General features: G+C 33.9%; 3 protein-coding genes across 4 annotated transcripts; 2 read left to right on the forward strand and 1 right to left on the reverse strand.

The window, feature by feature from the left end:
• Positions 1 to 2,924: 2,924 nt before the first annotated feature.
• Positions 2,925 to 4,795, forward strand: LOC114412589 (NAC domain-containing protein 104-like). The gene is made up of 3 exons (XM_028376544.1): positions 2,925 to 3,400; positions 3,702 to 3,973; positions 4,121 to 4,795. The coding sequence occupies exons 1-3, from the start codon at positions 3,238 to 3,240 to the stop codon at positions 4,253 to 4,255; spliced, it is 570 nt and encodes a 189-aa protein (XP_028232345.1). The 5' UTR covers positions 2,925 to 3,237; the 3' UTR covers positions 4,256 to 4,795.
• Positions 4,796 to 9,787: 4,992 nt separating this feature from the next.
• LOC114412591 (mitochondrial coenzyme A transporter SLC25A42-like) lies at positions 9,788 to 13,663 on the reverse strand. 2 transcript variants are annotated; one of them, XM_028376545.1, is made up of 6 exons: positions 13,449 to 13,662; positions 13,297 to 13,372; positions 12,649 to 12,744; positions 11,801 to 12,317; positions 11,155 to 11,290; positions 9,788 to 10,261 (listed from the first exon to the last, which is right to left on the reverse strand). In XM_028376545.1, the coding sequence occupies exons 1-6, from the start codon at positions 13,563 to 13,565 to the stop codon at positions 10,061 to 10,063; spliced, it is 1,143 nt and encodes a 380-aa protein (XP_028232346.1). In that variant the 5' UTR covers positions 13,566 to 13,662; the 3' UTR covers positions 9,788 to 10,060. The 2 variants fall into 2 exon arrangements, with proteins under 2 accessions (XP_028232346.1, XP_028232347.1); XM_028376546.1 differs by lacking the exon at positions 9,788 to 10,261 and adding an exon at positions 10,283 to 10,936 and having other exon boundaries at positions 13,449 to 13,663.
• Positions 13,664 to 17,977: 4,314 nt separating this feature from the next.
• On the forward strand, positions 17,978 to 19,026 carry LOC114412593 (60S ribosomal protein L44). Its single transcript, XM_028376549.1, has 4 exons — positions 17,978 to 18,129; positions 18,220 to 18,399; positions 18,477 to 18,551; positions 18,787 to 19,026. The coding sequence occupies exons 1-4, from the start codon at positions 18,127 to 18,129 to the stop codon at positions 18,844 to 18,846; spliced, it is 318 nt and encodes a 105-aa protein (XP_028232350.1). The 5' UTR covers positions 17,978 to 18,126; the 3' UTR covers positions 18,847 to 19,026.
• Positions 19,027 to 19,263: the final 237 nt, after the last annotated feature.

Below are 19,263 nucleotides of genomic sequence, written 5' to 3' on the forward strand. Positions count from 1 at the left end.
GTCGGCCAATAATAAGAAAAGCATAAAGGAATAAGATAGTATGAGAGCCAAACATGCCTAACTCAGACCCACCACTCAATTACCGTAACACCATCATCTTAGTCAGCAAAACTTGCGTGCTCAATATTCCATTTGGAGCATGATAATGCTCTTTTAGCATACTTCCACTCTTGCTAATTGAGCTTGAACGTGTATTATATAACAGGTAATTAAAAAGAAAAGAGGAAAGTATTAGTATAATTGGGAATTTTTTTTTGGATGTCTCGATCATCTAAAAAGTGACTAATTACTTCAGAATGTGGCAATGAAATGGAAATGTACCGAAATTTTTGCATTATGAGTCTGACTGTAACTTGTGAATGCTCCAGCAATTATCCATTTTGATGTGTGTGTGTGTCTTTCTCATATAAGGATTGATGTTTTCCTAGTAAAGGTTAGCAGGAACAGAGGGATGCTATACGCTTTCTAGTCCTTGTCCTTGTTACAATCTACTAGCCTTCTTTCTCATGAAAACCCCACCATAGAACCACTCTATATGCTATAGTCACAACTTTTAAGTCACAAAATGTCACAACTATGTGTCAGTGCCGTTTGATTTGGAAATATGTTCCACCAATATATGGAATGTTGAGAAATACTAACAAAATACTTTCAAACACAAGTACTTGTTATTGACTAAAAATTATTAGATTTTATGAAATCACTTGAGTCTAACTCTTTATTTTAATGAGCCATATACATGACTTTATGAATCCTGGTAAATTTCAACAAATAATGAAGTATATTAGAAAAGTGTGTTAATATGCTAACACTTGCAGAAGTATAAAATAGAATTGCAACATTTTGTAAGTTAAAACTCTTTCACTAGTATCACTATTTCTGAAGTTATCATAGATGGATAAGTTCAGAAATAAGAAAACACAAATGGCGTGTATTTTTGGGATTTTTTTTAAGAAAAAAAAAATCATTTTATAGATATATTAAGCAAATGAGTTTGTTAAATTTGTATTCCTAAGCTCTATAAGTAGGAAAAGTGTAGCATAAAATTCTAATATTAACATTTCAATCTTAACAAAAAAATGATGACAACTTCAAATAAGAATATGATTTTTATCTTTTAACTAAACTAAATATTTAGTCATATTTTCAACATGCATGAGAAATTTCTTTGTGGAATAAGCACCGACAACCAATCTGATGACTAGGGTAAGTACCAAAGTCAATGACCATGTGGAACGGGGATGAAAAACTAAGTTCATACACTTGGAAATGTTGCTAACTGGGCCTTATGGATAAAATATGCCTTACAAATGCAAGGTTGTTTTCTCAACTCTTGGTCCACCAGAGCCCAGAAATGGGGTATAGAACTATAGATAGTAAGGTACAAAAAATACAAGATTTTTTTTAAAGGCTTAAATTTTTATTTTTTTTTAAGGCACAAAAAATTAATACAAGATGGTAGTGCTTCTACATCCGCTTACAAAATACTCGGATCTCCCTCTCTTTTTCTTTTTCTTGGAAGGGTATCATAGATTACACCTAAAATTGGTGCAAGTAACTTTCGAACCTAGTACAAAGCCTTGGGAATTTAAATTAACATGATATGGTACCAAGATTTTGAAACTAAAACTTGATGTTTTATGTTGTTGATGCCTATAGTTTGGTTGTAGTCTCTCGGAAGTTGGTACCACCTTAAAGGGAGATAATGACATAAAAAAAGACACTGTAACACCCTGCACTGCAAATAGTAACTTTCAAACATTTTATATCTCGACATGGTTATAATTGGACTCAAATGGTACTACAAAATTTAAGATTAGCCATCAGAAACAGAATAATGTTGTCTACTTTAATGGAAAAATTATAATTGCTGACCTCCTAAATCAGAAGAAAATATATAATAATAGAGCTGCAAAATGTAATTTATGGTTGGAAAAGTTATAAGCAAAGTCGTTCGTTAGTAGAGTTTTATATGTTTGTTTCTTTCTTATGCAAGATTTAATAATTGATTAATTATATAAATAATGTGGGGGCTTCTTTGGCCCCACCAATGACTCAAGCAAATCAGTTAAACTCGTGGCCCCTTCAAAAAAATAAATAGCTGATTCACTTGATTGCTTTGTTTCATGTGGAATGTATGTGCAGTTCCCACTGTGCTACTCCTACTACTAATCCATTGATTACAAAGCAAGGCAAAAGCATATGGGTAGAAAGCAAACAAAAAGACCTTGTATTTAAATCTAAAAATCCTATGATAATTGCTAATAATTGTGAAGCAAATATAGGTATACTCCAACAGGTCGGTCACACCCCAATTCAATTCTCCCAATACCTAAACCATACTCTTGTGCCACGTGTATAATGCTCATAGATGATATCAGCATGAAGTGTGATGATAACCCAAAAGAGAGAATAAATGTCTTACAAACTTCAACTATATATACACCATTTTACCTTAATACAAAGTAATAAAATTAATATATAAATAATTAATATGGTGTGATATGATTAATTAATAGATAATCTTTGTTCCTTAAATATAGGTATAAATTTGATTATTGGCTCTTACTGATAGAAAAATACATATTAAAAGAGATTAATCCTTTAAATAAAAATTTAGTCATTGATTATAGTTGACAAAAAAATGAAAATTTAAGATACAAATATTCAACATTTAAACTTATATATAAAAACAGTAACAATGTATAAATATAAAATAATGCATATAAGGGTATGTACCTAACATATCATCCTAAAAGAAATTTTCACATGTTTCTCTCTAAAAGTTGGAATAAAATTAACTGTGGCAATTCCAAAATGAAAAAATCAACTAAAAAGACTTTAAAAGAATCAGCTACAACATTCTCGCTCTCACACACAAGCCTCTCTCTCTCCAACATAGTTTGAGGAGATCTCGTTTTGGCTAAGTGGTACATCACGTTCTGTTATCCGCCGCCTTGCTTGCTTGATGTTGAGTGCTGAAAGTACTCAAAACTTTTATCAAACACTTGATAAAATATTGAGATATGTATAAGCAGTATTGTAGTATTGTATTTGTATGTGATAAACACCAACTTCAGTTTCACGTCAGTCTCTTATATCTCCATTTAGTCTTTATTCTCTCTTTCCCTTCTTTGCATCACAATTCTATAAATACCACACCATATATACCTTGTCACCCACCACCTTCATTTTCCATTGCTCTTTCACTCCAACCTTCCTTCCTTTGCTCCAAAAATGGGAGATAACAATGTCAACCTCCCACCCGGGTTTCGCTTCTACCCCACAGATGAAGAGCTTGTTGTTCATTTCCTTCAAAGAAAGGCAAACCTTCTTCCTTGCCATCCAGATGTCATCCCTGATCTTGAACTCTACCCATATGATCCTTGGGAACTTCATGGTACATCTATATATACACATCCACTATTCTTTATTAATTTATGTATCAATAACCAAGGTTCGAATTTATGTTGAGAGAAGTGTCTATGTTTAGTACGCGGATTTCCACGTGAGTTGCCAATGAGAGAGATGCATACATTTAGTGGCGGCAGTGTCTTGAACAGAAATGTTTCGAAAAAAAAAAGAGTCTCAATACATACATAGAGAAAAATCCATGCCAGATTGACATGACAAATAGGTAGAGATTATTAAATTGAAGTTGGTGTGTATTAATCAAGTGTGGTGGTTGTGCATTGCTGCAGGTAGAGCTTTGGCAGAGGGAAAGCAATGGTACTACTACAGCAGAAGGACACAAAATAGGGTCACTGGCAATGGTTATTGGATGCCAATGGGAATGGAAGAGCCAGTGGTTTCAAGCTCAAGCAATAAGAGAGTTGGCATGAAGAAATATTATGTGTTCCATTTGGGAGAAGCCCCTGATGGTAACACAACCAATTGGATAATGCAAGAGTATCGTCTATTAGATTCTGATTCCTCTAGCAGATCATCTAAAAGAAGATCACAACCTAAACCGGTTAGTTAGTACGTAGTGCACACATAATTTACGGAACATAATTAACAAAAACTAACAACTATCATTGATCAGCTAAATTTTGATATGAAAAGTTATCTTTGATAATTGATTGTATTTTAACTTTGTTTACTTTGTTGTTTGATTCAGGACCATAATAAATGGGTGATATGTCAAGTTTATGAACAGGATAACGATGATGATGGTGATGGTACAGAACTCTCTTGTTTGGATGAAGTTTTCTTGTCATTGGATGATCTTGAAGAAATAAGTTTGCCAAATTAGATGATTATGCAAGTGATCTAGTTAGCTGCATTTTATATCCAAATAGGATATTAGTTTAAGCTAATTGTTGTTATCATTATTATTAATATTGTTATTTACTGGTTGTAGTTAAATGCATTAGCAGTTTTTAGCTGCCATTGTAATCAGTGAAGTCGCTATAGCTAGATTTCTATATAGCAGCCTTTCAAGTGGGGCACTAGATGAAATTCGTGGCCAAACAATATGCAGTGTGACGTTATGCTTTCAAAGATCCCATTCACTACTACAAGCAGAGGTCAATCTTGGAAAATTCTACGCTCTTTAGTCCTTATTCCAACACGTGGATAATCACATATCTAGTATCTATTCTCAGCCATTAATATAGGAGTCTTCATTCCTCCAATTCAAGATAAGATATGCAAAAGGTCTATTTCTTGTTTCTTAATTTAATTTTACATGTATCATCAATTTAGCATATAATCACTTTACTACTGTTGCATGAAAGTTTTGTGCACTTAAAGATATTTTCATAGAAGAACAGCAACAAAGTCTTATCCTCCATGCTTGTTATCTCTTTTTCCTTTTTTTTTTATTATATATAACATCTTTTGGTGCAACAGAGATTAGGTAGAAACAAGGATGTCAACCTTATTAGAATGTTTGCCCCTACCTTGCTATCTCTGCACATCCTTTTGCTTAAAAAAAAAGTCTTAATAAGATGAGATTAACTACATGGATTATATATTAGGCCTTCAGAAGCCAATGCAAAATTCACCCTTATACTAAAACATGGATTATATTTTCATAGAACAAATGAAAAAAAAAAGTGAAATTTAATTTTCTTTTGGGGTAGGGAGTGGTGAAATTGAAAGCCATGGGATTTATCTCATCTCAATTGGGAGTTTGGATCCTCACGTGCAAGGGATAGTGTTGAGAGAATGAATGAGCTAGATTTATATTCATGAAACTTGAGGAGGATTGTGATTGTGGAGCCCATTGAGCACTGTAAGGGAATGCTTCCAACTGAACATTGGGCAATAGTCCTATTAGGCTTTTATAGCTTTTGCCTACTTTGATGGTATTTGTTAGCTAGTTGTCTTGTGTCACAATGCTAAGGAACATTTTATTTTATTTTATTTTTTTGTTTTGTTTTTATGGCATATGGGTTCCTGCTTAGGGAAGCATCAAGTCATGTGTGATGCAAGCTTTCGCATGCTTTAAAGCACCAAGACGAGCACTATATTATATCCATATATTGTCATCACAAAATGAGTGACACCAGTCCATGATGCTTACCTCATTCATGAGGTTCTTTCTTCTCTCCCCTTACATATCCACTAGAACAGACACGATAATGACCAGGAGCTTTGAAAGTTTTATGACAAACTTCGAATACAATGATGGATTAAAAATCAATAATCACAAATTGATCGTTGTGCCAAATAATAAAAAAAATCACAAATTCTTTCTTTCAAATTATCACAAATTTGAGAACTCCATTATTGGGTATCTTCATCATTAATTAGTATCTATCTCAAATTAATACAATATCCGTTAATTAATGATATAATGAAGCTTACATTATATTTGACATGATTTGACGCCGTAGTTAATGCCGGTAAAATGTTTTATTCACGAAGAGAAAAAATAATAGAAGTTATAGCTTTTGTTATCCACAAAAATAAGTTGTTTTATAAAATTTAAACTTAATCTAACATAAAAAAATAAAAAATAACTTATTTGCATTTCTTAGTCAATTACAAAAAACCAATATATTTCGAGAAATAGTTATCACTGAAATAATTTTTATTTCTCTCACGAAAACTCTTTTTCATACGTGAGGAGTGCTAGCGTATAATATTTGTTGATATCTTAAGTTTTATCATACACCTACTGTTTCAAATAGAAAGAGCTCGAATATTTTATGTAAGTAGTCTTAAGGTTGATTTCAAAATTTATATGTATGGAAGAAAAACTGTTAAAAAGGAGTCCTCGCTTTAATTAGTGTCATGTATTCCAAAAAAAACCCTCATTTATCGAGTAAAACATACTCTGAGAAATAAAAAGGGATATTTTTTAGAATATATAATACTTATAATAATTTCTAGTAGTATGTTTAGTTAATTGGTGAAACAAATGGTATAATTAACAACATCAGCGTTGAAGTCAACTTATTGCAATGATTCTTTTGGCAATAGCGTGCTTAATACAATATTGATTTGTAGCGAATACTAATAGCTTGTTTGTTTTATATTTAAAAAGGCATTTAACACCTTTTTTAAAAATAAAAAAAAAAACCACGATACAACTTCCGTTTTTCCAAAGGAAAATTTTGTGTGGAGCAAACTTCGTTTTTCGTGAGGAACTTGGATAGGTTGTGAAGTTATAAATTCAAAAGAATCAAAACCTTGTAGTTATCGTCATACTAAAAAATATGAAAGTGAAAGACAAATACAAAATTAAAGAAAGGTAATACAAAAGAATATGGGCCATCACACTGCCCCTCGACAAATATATATATTTCTTTCAAGTTTAATAATTGGGTTTTGATAGGATGTTGAAATTTCAGGATTATGATAAAAACAGGCATAAGCTTTCATAGCATTACCTTTATGTTTCGCTTTATACTAATTAACTAAAGTAATGTAATAACTGACATCTCAAAGCTACTAAGAAAAAGGATGAAACTATTTGACCCGTGTATTAAATCCACTAACAAGAGGAAATCAATTACATCTCATCATTTTTATTCACTCTCTAATGTCCTGCATATAGAGGAACAATATGAATAATTATAGCAATCTTCTTCCACAACTTAGTCACTGCATTCAGTTAGGAATAAAACAAAGTAGTACTTGGCAGCATCAAACCACAATACCACACTGAAATTGTCTTCTTACAATTTCAGAATTTGGATACACCTTTTCTTTCAAGTCACACTGTGAAGTAATTTTTTAATAAGTCATATACTTATATTGTCGTTAGGGGTGGAAATAGGGTAGGCCGGCTTACAGAGGCCTACGACCTGGCCTACATAAAGCCTGACCTGGCCTGGCCTATTTAATTAAAAGGTTAGGCTCAGGCTTTTTTAAAAACCTATTAAATTAAATAGGCTAGGCTTAAGCTTATTAAAAAGCCTTATAAGCCTGATAGGCCGGCCTATATATATATATATATATATATATATATATATATATATATATATATATATATATTATTTTTTGGGTACAATTAATATTATTTTTTAAAACAACTAGCAGATTCCATTCATATAATTAAGTAAAATTTTAATTACAAGGTGTGAGTTTCTTTATATTTCTCATTATTTTTATTAGTTTTTTCTGTTAATAATTCCTTTTTCTATTCCTATTAGGTTTCATTTTTCTTTTATTACGTTACTATATTCTAGAGCAAATAAAAATCATATCCTATCATATCCTACGTTCCTATACAAAAATCATATTTTATCATATCCTATTATGTTCCTATACAAAAATCATATATTATTATATCCTATTACGTTCATATACAAAAATCAATCATATCCTATCATATCTTATCTTATGGTGAATATGGAGGAGCTAATGATGAAATGACGTTACTATTAATTTTATTGGTAGATATTTTATGCACCGTTTCTGTTCAAATAGAATGGAGATGTAGACTTTATTTTTTTGTTATAATAATTAATATGTTGGTTTGATAGACTTGGATGATACTACCTCGATGATACTACCTCAAGTATGAGGTTTTCTTTTGTTTTAGATTATTTTATATCATTTGGTGATTTCTGTTTATATTATTAATATATTTTTAGGACTACCAACTAAATTAACGTTAGATTAAAAATTAAGACAAATTATATATTAAGGCCTTGTTTAGCCTATTATAGAAGGTGTGTTATTTTTTTTTTGGTAAAAATAACTAGGAATATTAAAGATTTAATGTGAAGAAGATTTTTAAATAGGCTTTTAAATAGGCTATCAGGCTAGGCTAGACTTTTAAGAAGGACAGACCGAGTCAAAATAAAAGCCTTTGATAGGCTATAGGCCAGGCTCAGGCCTCAAAAATTAATCGTAGGCTAGGCTCAGGCCTTTTAAAGCCTGGCATGGTCTGGCCTATTTCCACCCCTAATTGTCGTATAATATTTTCTTATAATATTAGTTTTCATCACTTTACACACTTTTTTCTTTCTTTTCCTTCTATCTCTTATATGGTCATAGAAAATCTCGCACAATCTTATTGTAAGAAAATAATTCTTGGTTTTCGATTAAAATGGTAATTCAAAGTCATGTGGCTCTTCACACAAGTCAAAACGTGCTTTGAAATCTTAAGATAGAATCCATCATCTGAAACTTGTACTTAAATGAAAAAAAAAAAAAAAAGTGGAGGTTTTGTCTTATCTAAGTATGTTCCCCCTTCAATCTTCGTGTCCACGAGTCCATCGTTTACGAAACAACTCTACCTTCCCTCCGTTGTTTCTTATAATAATAATTAATACTATTTCATTGCTTAATCAGCTCGTAACCACTGAACCTCCTAATCATCTCACTCGTGCTTGCTTATCAACATAACACATGTGACTTGAGTGTGAGAGAGAGAGGTGTGATTTTCGGTGGCAACTTCAAAGAGACCAAAAGTCATTACTTAGAAGAACCACATAATTATACTTTGTGGCTCTCAATCTCACAAACTATATTTGGACCTGTAAAGTTGAAAATGCCAAATGAAATTGGAAGTCATTATGATCTGTCATGAAAACCCTCCCCAAATGGGCCTTGGTTTTCACCTTGTTCATAAAGCTTTGGTTGTTTGCAATTGCAACAAAATTTATGTATTTGAAAGCCACAAAGTGGAAGGCAGGTGTTTGAGAAGTACTCATCTAACCCAACCCTATTGGCCATTTATTTGGCTTGCTTGTTTTCTAGGAATTATTTGTTTCCCCCTTACAATGGCAAAAAGTACAACGAGAGAGCATGATTGTGAGGCCAATACCTATGTAGCTTTTGAGTGAAGTTAATTATACCAACCCACCCATGCAACCCTCACAAGTCAACAGAAAAGTTCAAAATAAGTCAACCCCACACAAAGGGATTACTCAAAAGGGAAAAGGCGTTCAAAGGTGAAAATACTGAGTGAGTTTTGAGTGTGCTAAAGGGGGAGAACTTGTCGCCCAAGGGACAAAGGTCCTAATATATGAAGGAAACAAAAAGAGGAAAAAAAAAGTGTCTTGTGGTTTTGCACCATGAGGGCTCTCAAGAGAAAGCTAACCCAATTAAGGGGGTCACATAAACAGGCTAAGGATATGAAGTTCATAAGCAAATAGTTTGTATTTTGTATTACCAAAATACTAGAACATGCTGTATAAATAAATACAATTGTTAGATACAAGTATACAAAAATTGCTTCGAGGGCAGAAAAACGGATGTGGGTGGGTGGTGTAATTAGGCAAAATGTGAAGGTCGGTATAAAATTTAAAGAATGACCACATGGTTCATAAAGCTAATTACTTTTATATTCAAACTCAGAGAAAGAAAGGGATGCTACAATACATGAACATACAGAAAATGCATACTCTTATTTAATTACCAGTCATTGGAAGGTACAAACTCTTGTATAAGAGAATTTAAAAATCAAATTCCCATAGTGAATCCCCACATCAAGGATCTTTTATATGTATAGAACAAATGCAGTCTCCTCTCTTTCTACTGTCTCCTTTCTATTTTTCTTTACTAACTAGTACAGAGCAGCATCCCAAATGTGACTTCTCCAGGAGAAAAATAGTAAACATTACATATTAACCAAAAAGGGGGTATCAAGTGGTAATTAAGTCAAACTAGAAGCAAGCTGATCAGCAACAAATAAATAACTTCCTACAATAATGAATGAAGCCAACCCAGAGCGAGCCATTCGCCAACCAATACCACGGAACAAGACACCCCTGTCAGAAGGATGGATCCCAGTAATTCTTTCAAACTTGTTTCCTGGTCGTTTCCACTTCAGAATCTTTCTCTCCATAGAGATGTACTAGAACCATACAAAGTGTGAATTGCTATCAGATTGGTTGCAATTAGGAAATACATGAAATGAAATTACTGTATTTGTTTTACTTTATTGAGATATTAATATTAATCAAAATTTGCATGACAACATCAAGATTTAGTTTAAGCAAAGAACACTGGTATGATCCACATGTGAGTTGTGGGTCACTTGTGGAAATATGAATACAATTTCTCAAACTAACCTGCCAGTGAACCATGCTTAATGTAGTCGTACATAATTCAAGCATTTTGCCTCACTATCTTTAGTTTTAAAGTTTGACTTTACTAACTAGATATCAGTACTAAACTTTTGGGCAGCAAGTATGGAAAGTGGAAACACAAAACTTGCTGACTATCAGGACAGAATCCTACAGTTGATTGCTGGGACAATAGAGGAACATCTCTGGAAATAGAAAAACACTTCATCCTATCAGGCAAAACAGAAATTTTTTTAATAACACGCTGAGGTCTTGGATAATAAAGAAAAATGTTGACATTGGACCTAATAAGGGACAGAATTTTTTTTGCAGCATCATCATGATATGGTTTTGTTCTATTTGGTTGAATGTAGATATTAAACTTTAAAGAGTTACTCTGTATTCATGTGTTAACTTTTCTTTAGTTTAAGTAGACTATGTTGGCCTCCTTGTCCTTTGTACTCCTGTTCTTCAAATATATTTTTTTTTGTCAGAAAAGAAAAGTAATTCTTAGTGCAAAGATATTGCTATAAAATACCAAAATCTATATATAGAAAATATTCAAACACAACCATTTCCTTTTCTGGTTAACACCAAGACCTTGACATGAAAGAGTAATCAGAACAAAGACAATAATTCGCATGGTTTCAAACTTTTCAATAACAACCAGCATTATTCATACCTTTGGCAGCACAGTACACTGCGATCTACTTCTTGTAGTATCAAAACTATGGGAAGCAGCAGCAGCAACTGAAGCTGAGAATCCAGCAGTAAGACTAACAGTCAAAGGAGACAATGGACCGACTTCTTCATTTAACCTGAGTCAGGACAAGCACGCTTAGACCAAAAAATAATAATTAAACTTGCAATTAAACTAATTAATGTAAAAATACTAGTAGATGAAAAAATATATAATTTAATGCATCAAGTATCTGACAGCTACCGATTGGTTCTCTTGATGCAGATCACTCGTTTAATTGGAAGTACAAGTGCATAGAATAGCATATCCACTTAGAAAAATTCAAACATAAAATGAAAAACAAGAAACCCATAAACCTAATCCACATTAACCCTATCCAGAATTTACTGCCACAAAACAAACAATTGCTATTGAACATACAGATTATTACAACTCAATCTATGTACAAGGAAATAAAAAAGTAGAAAATGTAAAAAAAAATATTAAAAATCATCCGCTGTAGATAGATCACTCCGCAATCAGAATTTTTTCACAAAGCTACTTTTCCTAAAAAAAATATAACTAAACATAGCAGAAGGAAGTTTGATACAAAATAAATGTTCATTTAATTATTGAATAAGATATGAACCTGGGTGGAGGATTCATCCCTGCAGCCTTCCAATCTAGCATTGCTTGGTGCAGAAATTGCCAGGTCGAAAAAAATACGCCACCAAACACAGAATCTCGGACAATTCCAGAACGGAGACCTCTCCATAATGTGCTCCATCCTTCCAAAGATATAATGTCAGATGGTCTCCTGACATTGGAAACTGATGGTGGACTCCCAGATCCTGTCATTGTCCATGGATACTCTAGCAACGCACTGGTCAGGTTTGTATTTTTGGCTTTTAGGGTGGAGATGAGACCAATATATTGGTCCAATGCCCTCCTGTCTGGATAACAGCCATGAAGTAATCTTGCAATTAAAGGTGTACGAGCCCCCTTTTCCAAAGCAAAGTTGGAGCTAGGAACATATGAAGCAGAGCTAACTTGCATACGAAGCTTGATGAGTTCGAATGGAGAGCTTATGACTGCCTCAATGGCACCAGCTACCACGCCAGCCAAAAGAGCCTCAGAAGCAAACAAATAATTATTTTCCCGACCATCTGCCAAGTGCCAAAAAATTTACTTCTGAGCACCCAAATCATTCTCCACCAAAAAAGAAATGCACTAAAAAATTGTAATTTGCAAACAACAGACTCCAAAAAGGTATCATGAAAATCAAAAAGAAAAAGAAAAAGTAATGAACTCTAGGTCAAACAATCAAAAGGTCATCTCAAAATCACACAATGCCACGCAATCTACAGACATACTGAAACTTCAATCTTGAATGACTGATCAAAAGAGAAACATGCCATAAGCAGTTAAAACAAAGTAGTACCACTTCATTTCATGAAAAATCTTACAAAAGAAGTCAAAGAAAAACTTGGGAATTACCTTTATAAAAGGCAGACAGGATTTCATAAACCCCAAATCGTGCTCCCAGACCAAAAATCCTTCCAACCAACAACCAGCCAAAACCATTGAACAAACCTAAAATGCCCAAATACAACAAGACAACCGAGTTAACATACTGTGTATATACAGTTTGTGCATCAAGAAACCAATAAGAACATGCAGTTAGCTTCACAAAACCTGTACCATGTGACCAAATATAAATGCCAAAACAAAGCCCTTTTCTATTAATCCAGCGCACAAACTACTAAGAATTAGTAAACCGTGTCCATCATCATCCAGCATTCTCGTGTCTATCATGCATACACACATTTAAGGTTCAGGATTTCTCCTAAGCAACTTATCATTCAGTAAAGGCCTGCTTGGATAGGTTTCTCCAATAAGCTAAAAGTAACAGATGCATTAGTTAAAATCAGCTTTTTTAAAAGAGGATTCTCTCATTTAGCTTCTCCAAAAAGCTGACTTTAACATATGCATAAGCTAATTTTAACTCAAGCGAGACGTTTATTTCATTTATTTTTATCTTACTGTATTTTCTACTTCAATAAGCGGTTACGAAGAAATTTATCGAAACATGACCTAAGCCTAAGCCCCAGAAGAAGAGAAAAAAAAGAGTAGCTTTACAATTACCTGCATTGCCGGATACAGAGAGTAGTCTGGTCAAAACATGGGCATGGTCCAATTCTTTACCGGTGCTGGAACCAACCTTTGAATAAAGAAAAAGCGAGATTGAAGCAATTGATATAGATAGGTAGTGATTAAAATGAAGAAAAAGTGAGAACCTGAATGAGGACTTTCATGGTGTCAAGAGGGTAAGTGAAGGCGGTGGCTAAAGCCACCGAACCAGCACCAGCAATCCCATGGACAACAAGAGTCTGCTTCTGAGATAACTCGTTCATCTAAAGAACGCGATCTTAAACCCTACGCACTACACACTCTCTGCTTGTTCATCCGAATACACTCGCCCAACCACTTCAAATGATACTTACAGTCAAATTATTATCATATAAAATAAAATTTATAAAGAAAAGTTAAATAAGTATAATAGCTTAGTTGCTTATTATATAAACATCATCATATGAGTTTTTATTTATTTTAGAATTAAAAAAATGTTTTTGAAAAACTAGTTCAATCTATTCAGTGAAAATGGTTCTTACACATTATTAATCTGCTTCTTTATTCGTAGTTTGGATTATTTTTGTTTTAGGTGCTCCTATGGTATTTTTAACTGAGTTAAGAATTAATATTTGAGATATTGAAATCTATTTAAAATGTTCATCTTTCTTAACAAATATATTATTTTTCATAGATATTGGCAATCAAACTCCTTACCAACTTTTTGTATCGTTTGGCCAAGTGACTACATTGATTTCCTATCAAACCAATTAGACTTGTTTTTAAAACTTTTGCACTTCATTGATCGATCAATGCAAGGTGAAGTGTGACTAACCAATCAAATGGTAATTTAGTTTTATTAAAAGATGAAAGTATAGTATGTTGCCATACTTCTTTTAAAAAATTAGTGAATTAATGTTAGTAGCCATGATTGTTAACATATGTTCAATTATTTTTTTAGAAGGAATGTATTAGTAAGATATATTTTTATTTTCTAAAAATACACCAAAATAGTAGCTTACTAGTATCTTTCTAGAAAGTAAACGTGTATGCAAACAAATTCTTTAAATTTTTTATTGATTAATTTACTATGAAAAGGTGTTATATATAGATGTGTGTGTGAAAACAATGTTATTGAAATTGGCTCAGACTAGCCAATTCAATTTGTCTAAAGAGGAAAATTTAAAAGCTAGTACTATGTGATTTATCTTAGTGACAAAGTACTTTAATTAAGTCGATACGTGGTCTAAAACTAATATCGGATAAGAATGTACATCGTCCATATATAACTTCTTCTTTTTTTTTCTAATTATTATTTCATGAAATTAGCCTTTTCGGATTTTGCTTAAAAATACCAGTCACCATTCAATCTTACCCCTTTTTTTTTGCATTTTATTTATGTGTCCACCCTTTATTTTTATCCACCAATAGTTTTTTAAGGGTCTAGTAATTTTTTGTTTGAAGAGTTTAAGGGTCTAAGAATCTAATTTGGGCCACAAAATTCAACCCGAACAACAAGAGTGTTGCTAGGTGCACCCAGCATTTTTGCTGGTGCACCCAGCAAAGCTATTAAATGCAAAAATTGCCCCTATCACCTTTCTTCCTTAAAAATGTAATTTTTTTTTTCAGAAAAGCTTCTTACCTCCATTTTCAGAAAACTTTGCTTCTCGTTTTCTCTTTTTCGTGCGGCATTGCCTCTGGTTCGTAGGGGTAACAGCGTTGAGCGCAGCGGTGAAGGTGAAGGTTCCGGCGTCGAGCTTTGCGGTGGTCAGTGGCGGCAAACGAGGTACGCAGATGGTGGTTTGTTCATCGCGGACGTACGGATGAGTTTCGAATCAACTTGATCCGGAAGTCTCTTACGGATCAACTTGATCCGGAAGAGTATTAACAAGCTTCCGGATCAAGTTGATCTGGAAAAAGCTTATGGATCAACTTGATCCGGAAGGATGTTACGGATCAACTTGATCCGTAAGATACAGATCAACTTGATCCGTAACATCCTTCCATATTTTGTATTTGCTGTTTTTGCATCTGTTTTTGCATTTATTTTCCTTTTTTCTTTTAAATTACTAATTTTTTGTATGGTCATTTTTTGTTTGATTTGGTTAGATGAATGAAGATGAGTGGATGTATGAAATAATGTCTGAACGAGGGGATATGGATTATGAAAATGCAGAATCATGTGGTGCGAATGAACCACATGTTGATTGTTCGGATGCGTTCAAGACTTCTCAAGTTATAATGTTAATGTTTGTCACATATTTAATAAAATGAATACTGGTAGAAAACTTAAATTATGTGGATTTTGTAGGTATTTGAGTGTCGAGAGGATGTTTTGCGGTGGGCTCGATTCGAGGCTCATGAAAACGGATTTGTGGCGGTGATTTTAAGGCCGGACACAAACACAGGTAGTAGAGGAAGGAGTACGTTTGTGTTAATTGGCTATAAAAGGAGTGGCGAATATAAGTGTAGGAAAAAAGAATTTATCATAAGAGACACTGGGACTAGGAAATGTGGGTGTCCCTTCAAGCTTCGTTGCAAGTCAGTAGTTGGAGGAGAAGGCTGGATGGTGAAGTTGATTTCTGGAGTACATAATCATGAATTGGCCAAGGTATGTAATTTATGTATTTGATTTTTAAGACTTTAGTTTGAAATTAAGTTTGACGTGTATATTTGTTTTATTCAGGTGACAACGGATAAGTGGATGGATATAACAGACATGGGACATGTCATTGCATCAAGGTATAACGTAATCGTTGTATCCTTGTCTAAACAACAAAGCATGACATTCTTTCCCCTTAGAAGTCAACCGCTGACAAATTCTTCATTGCATCGTATAATTTGTATCGGTCATGTGTATGACAATCATTTTGTTAAGGTACATTGTAGATCTGAAGTATTTTTTTTATGATTATGCAATGAGTTTTGTAGGATTGAGTTAACATTTTTTTCGCATACACAACAGGTTTATTTAAAAGAACGTTGTCCCTTACCGCCTGTATCATTGTTATGGTCTAGCAATTGTCATCCGCAAGCGAAGTCATGGCCAAATCCATATATTAGTAGAATGCAACATTACAAGAGCTTCGTAATGTTCAGGAGAGACTATGTTAACATAAATGATGATTGAACATGTAATTTATAAATGCCTGATCATTTTGAACATGTAATTTATTTGTTACGTCCACAACAAAATTATTACTTAATTCTAAAAAAACATGTATGATATATCGTTGTCTGACTTGACTACACATTGTGGAAAACTGTGTATGATAAATTGTTGTCTGCATTAACATAAAGCACGTGAAAGGACCCTGCACAGCATGACTACACATGCAGATCTAATGCAAGCTAAAGTATGTCATGTCATTCGTGTAGTTGACAACACATACAGAAAGCATGTGCATGCGTATTTTCAATCTTTAAAAAATGCAACACTGATATTAAAACTCATCTATATATATGGCACAACCTAACCTTGTAAGAAAGCACAAGTTTCAGTATCAACCCAAGTCTTACAAAAAACTATGGCATTCTTTGGAGAGACAAGCAGTCAGACAGTTGTGAACTCCACATTAGGTTTTATTTTTCCAAATGGATCCATTGTTCACAACGACAGTGGTGTTTCCTTCCAAGCTTCCACTCCAGTTCCTATTCGAGTACCTAACGGGTGTGATTTTCAAACGTTAAAAATCAGAATACACAATACCCTTAAGCTAACCGACAAGCAATTTTTGGATGAAATTTACTACCGACAGCCTTTCACGTATGCAGGTAATCAATTTCGGTTTCAATGTATGCAACTGAATGATGATGCTGATGTTAACACAATGTTAATGTGTAATCATGAATTTTCGTTTGTTGGTCCGATTGAGTTATTATGTAGCATTGCTAGAACCCCAAATGGTATTTTAAACTTACTTGAAACTACTATGACCCCTACTCATGATGCCCTGCTATATTACAATGGGAGGTGGACACATGTCACTCCAAAATGAGTTTGTTGGTTACTCGTTCACAGGAAAAAATTCCAAAAACTTTGACATTCCCACCGGATGTACCATGGATGAACTGAAGGATTTGATCAAACAAGTAGCGCCTCGTGGAATTCCCCCTTATGGTGTTGATGAAACACAAATGGTAAGACGATTATTTTTTCGGAAACCAAGTCACCATGAATATTCATAAAAAGTTATAAAATTTGAAATAATTGAACTCAAAACCAATGAGAACGTGATGAAGGTGCTCATTGAGTCTAACTACTAGAAAAAGATTGGGCCAATAGAAATTTTAGTTGTTTTCAGTAAACCTGTACCGCAAATGGAAGACGAGTTGTCCTTGTCGCAAAATTAGCATGAGTTAGTTAGTTGTAGTATTTGATGGAAATTTAATTTCGTTCGACTATGTTGAAGTTAATGTACTGTTTGCATTCATGTATTGCATAATCGTTTTCAATTACAAGAATTTCAACTAAAAAAATAGATTACTATATATAACAAATTAATTAATACATTATTGTTTTTCTTCTTACGGATCAAGTTGATCCGGAAGTTGCGGATCAAGTTGATCCGAAAGTGTCTTACGGATCAACGTACGGATCACCTTGATCCGTAAGAAGAAAAACAAGCAGAAACAATTTTACCATTTTGTTAGAATGCTGGGTGCACCAACAATAATGCTGGGTGCACCTAGCAACACTCGAACAACAATGACTCTCTATATGCAACTGGAAGGCCCAACCTAAAAGAAAGAGCATTTAACTAACCCTAATTCGCCATTGAACCCTAGACATTGTGCTTTCACCTTGGCTCCGCTCTTTGGTTTGCTCAACCGATCTCCGCAGCAATGGTAAGCTCATCTTCAATCTTCATCCCTCAACTCTCATCCGTTTGATTGAACAACTCTTGATTTCAATTATCGTTTTTTGTTTGCTTGCAGGTGAACGTTCCGAAGACAAAGAAGACCTACTGCAAGAGCAAGGAGTGCAGGAAGCACACGCTCCACAAGGTCACCCAATACAAGAAGGGCAAGGACAGCATCGCCGCTCAGGGAAAACGCCGTTATGACCGCAAACAGTCCGGTTACGGTGGCCAGACCAAGCCCGTTTTCCACAAAAAGGTACAATTCTACTGTTTCCCCCAAACACTGCCTTATGGTTTTTATTGCTAATAATTTACTTTTAATTAATTAATTAGGCGAAAACCACCAAGAAAATTGTGTTGAGGCTCCAGTGCCAAGGATGCAAGCATGTCTCGCAGCACGCTATCAAGGTAAAGCATCACTTTCCGTCGTCGTTTTGTATTGTTATTGTGCATGTTTGGTTTACAGTCGAAAATGCTGCTGTGCACGAACCAATGCAAATCCAATGAATAAAAGTAAAATGAACGCAGAAGTGTTGGCAAAATCACTTTTGCCTCAAACAGTAATTTTGCAACTGATTCCCAAACATGCTCATTGCCGTTTTGAACACGTGGTTGATGCTTGCTATGTGGTTCTGTTTTGCAGAGGTGCAAGCACTTTGAGATCGGTGGTGACAAGAAGGGAAAAGGAACATCTCTCTTCTAGATGGAATATTAGAATTTGCAATTTCACACACTCTCTGTACTTTTCTCAGTTTGATTGCCATCTTCGGCTTTTAATTTTTGCAGAAATATTTTGTGTTTGGGGATGTTAGAATTTGCAATTTTGTTTTTGTTTATGCACTGATTATAGTATTAATGACTAGTTTCTCTTCCTTTCCTTGAATTGTTGCAATTTTCTATCAGGGTTGCCTGTGTCTATCTTTATACTAAGCGTACCAGTCAATGCTCGTGCTCCTTAGGCTTCTTTGTTTAGAAAATGACAAGGTAGCCATAGCTAATTGTTTTCAAGCATTTGATTTTGCATAAAATTGTTCTAAATTTGAGTTGTGCGTTGATGCTGCTATTGTTGAAATTCAAATTTGGTTCCCTACTTTTTTTCTTGTGAATTTGGCCAACCACT

The sequence above is a fragment of the Glycine soja genome, chromosome 5 (genome assembly GCF_004193775.1).
Source record: "Glycine soja cultivar W05 chromosome 5, ASM419377v2, whole genome shotgun sequence".
Taxonomy (NCBI): Eukaryota; Viridiplantae; Streptophyta; class Magnoliopsida; order Fabales; family Fabaceae; genus Glycine; species Glycine soja.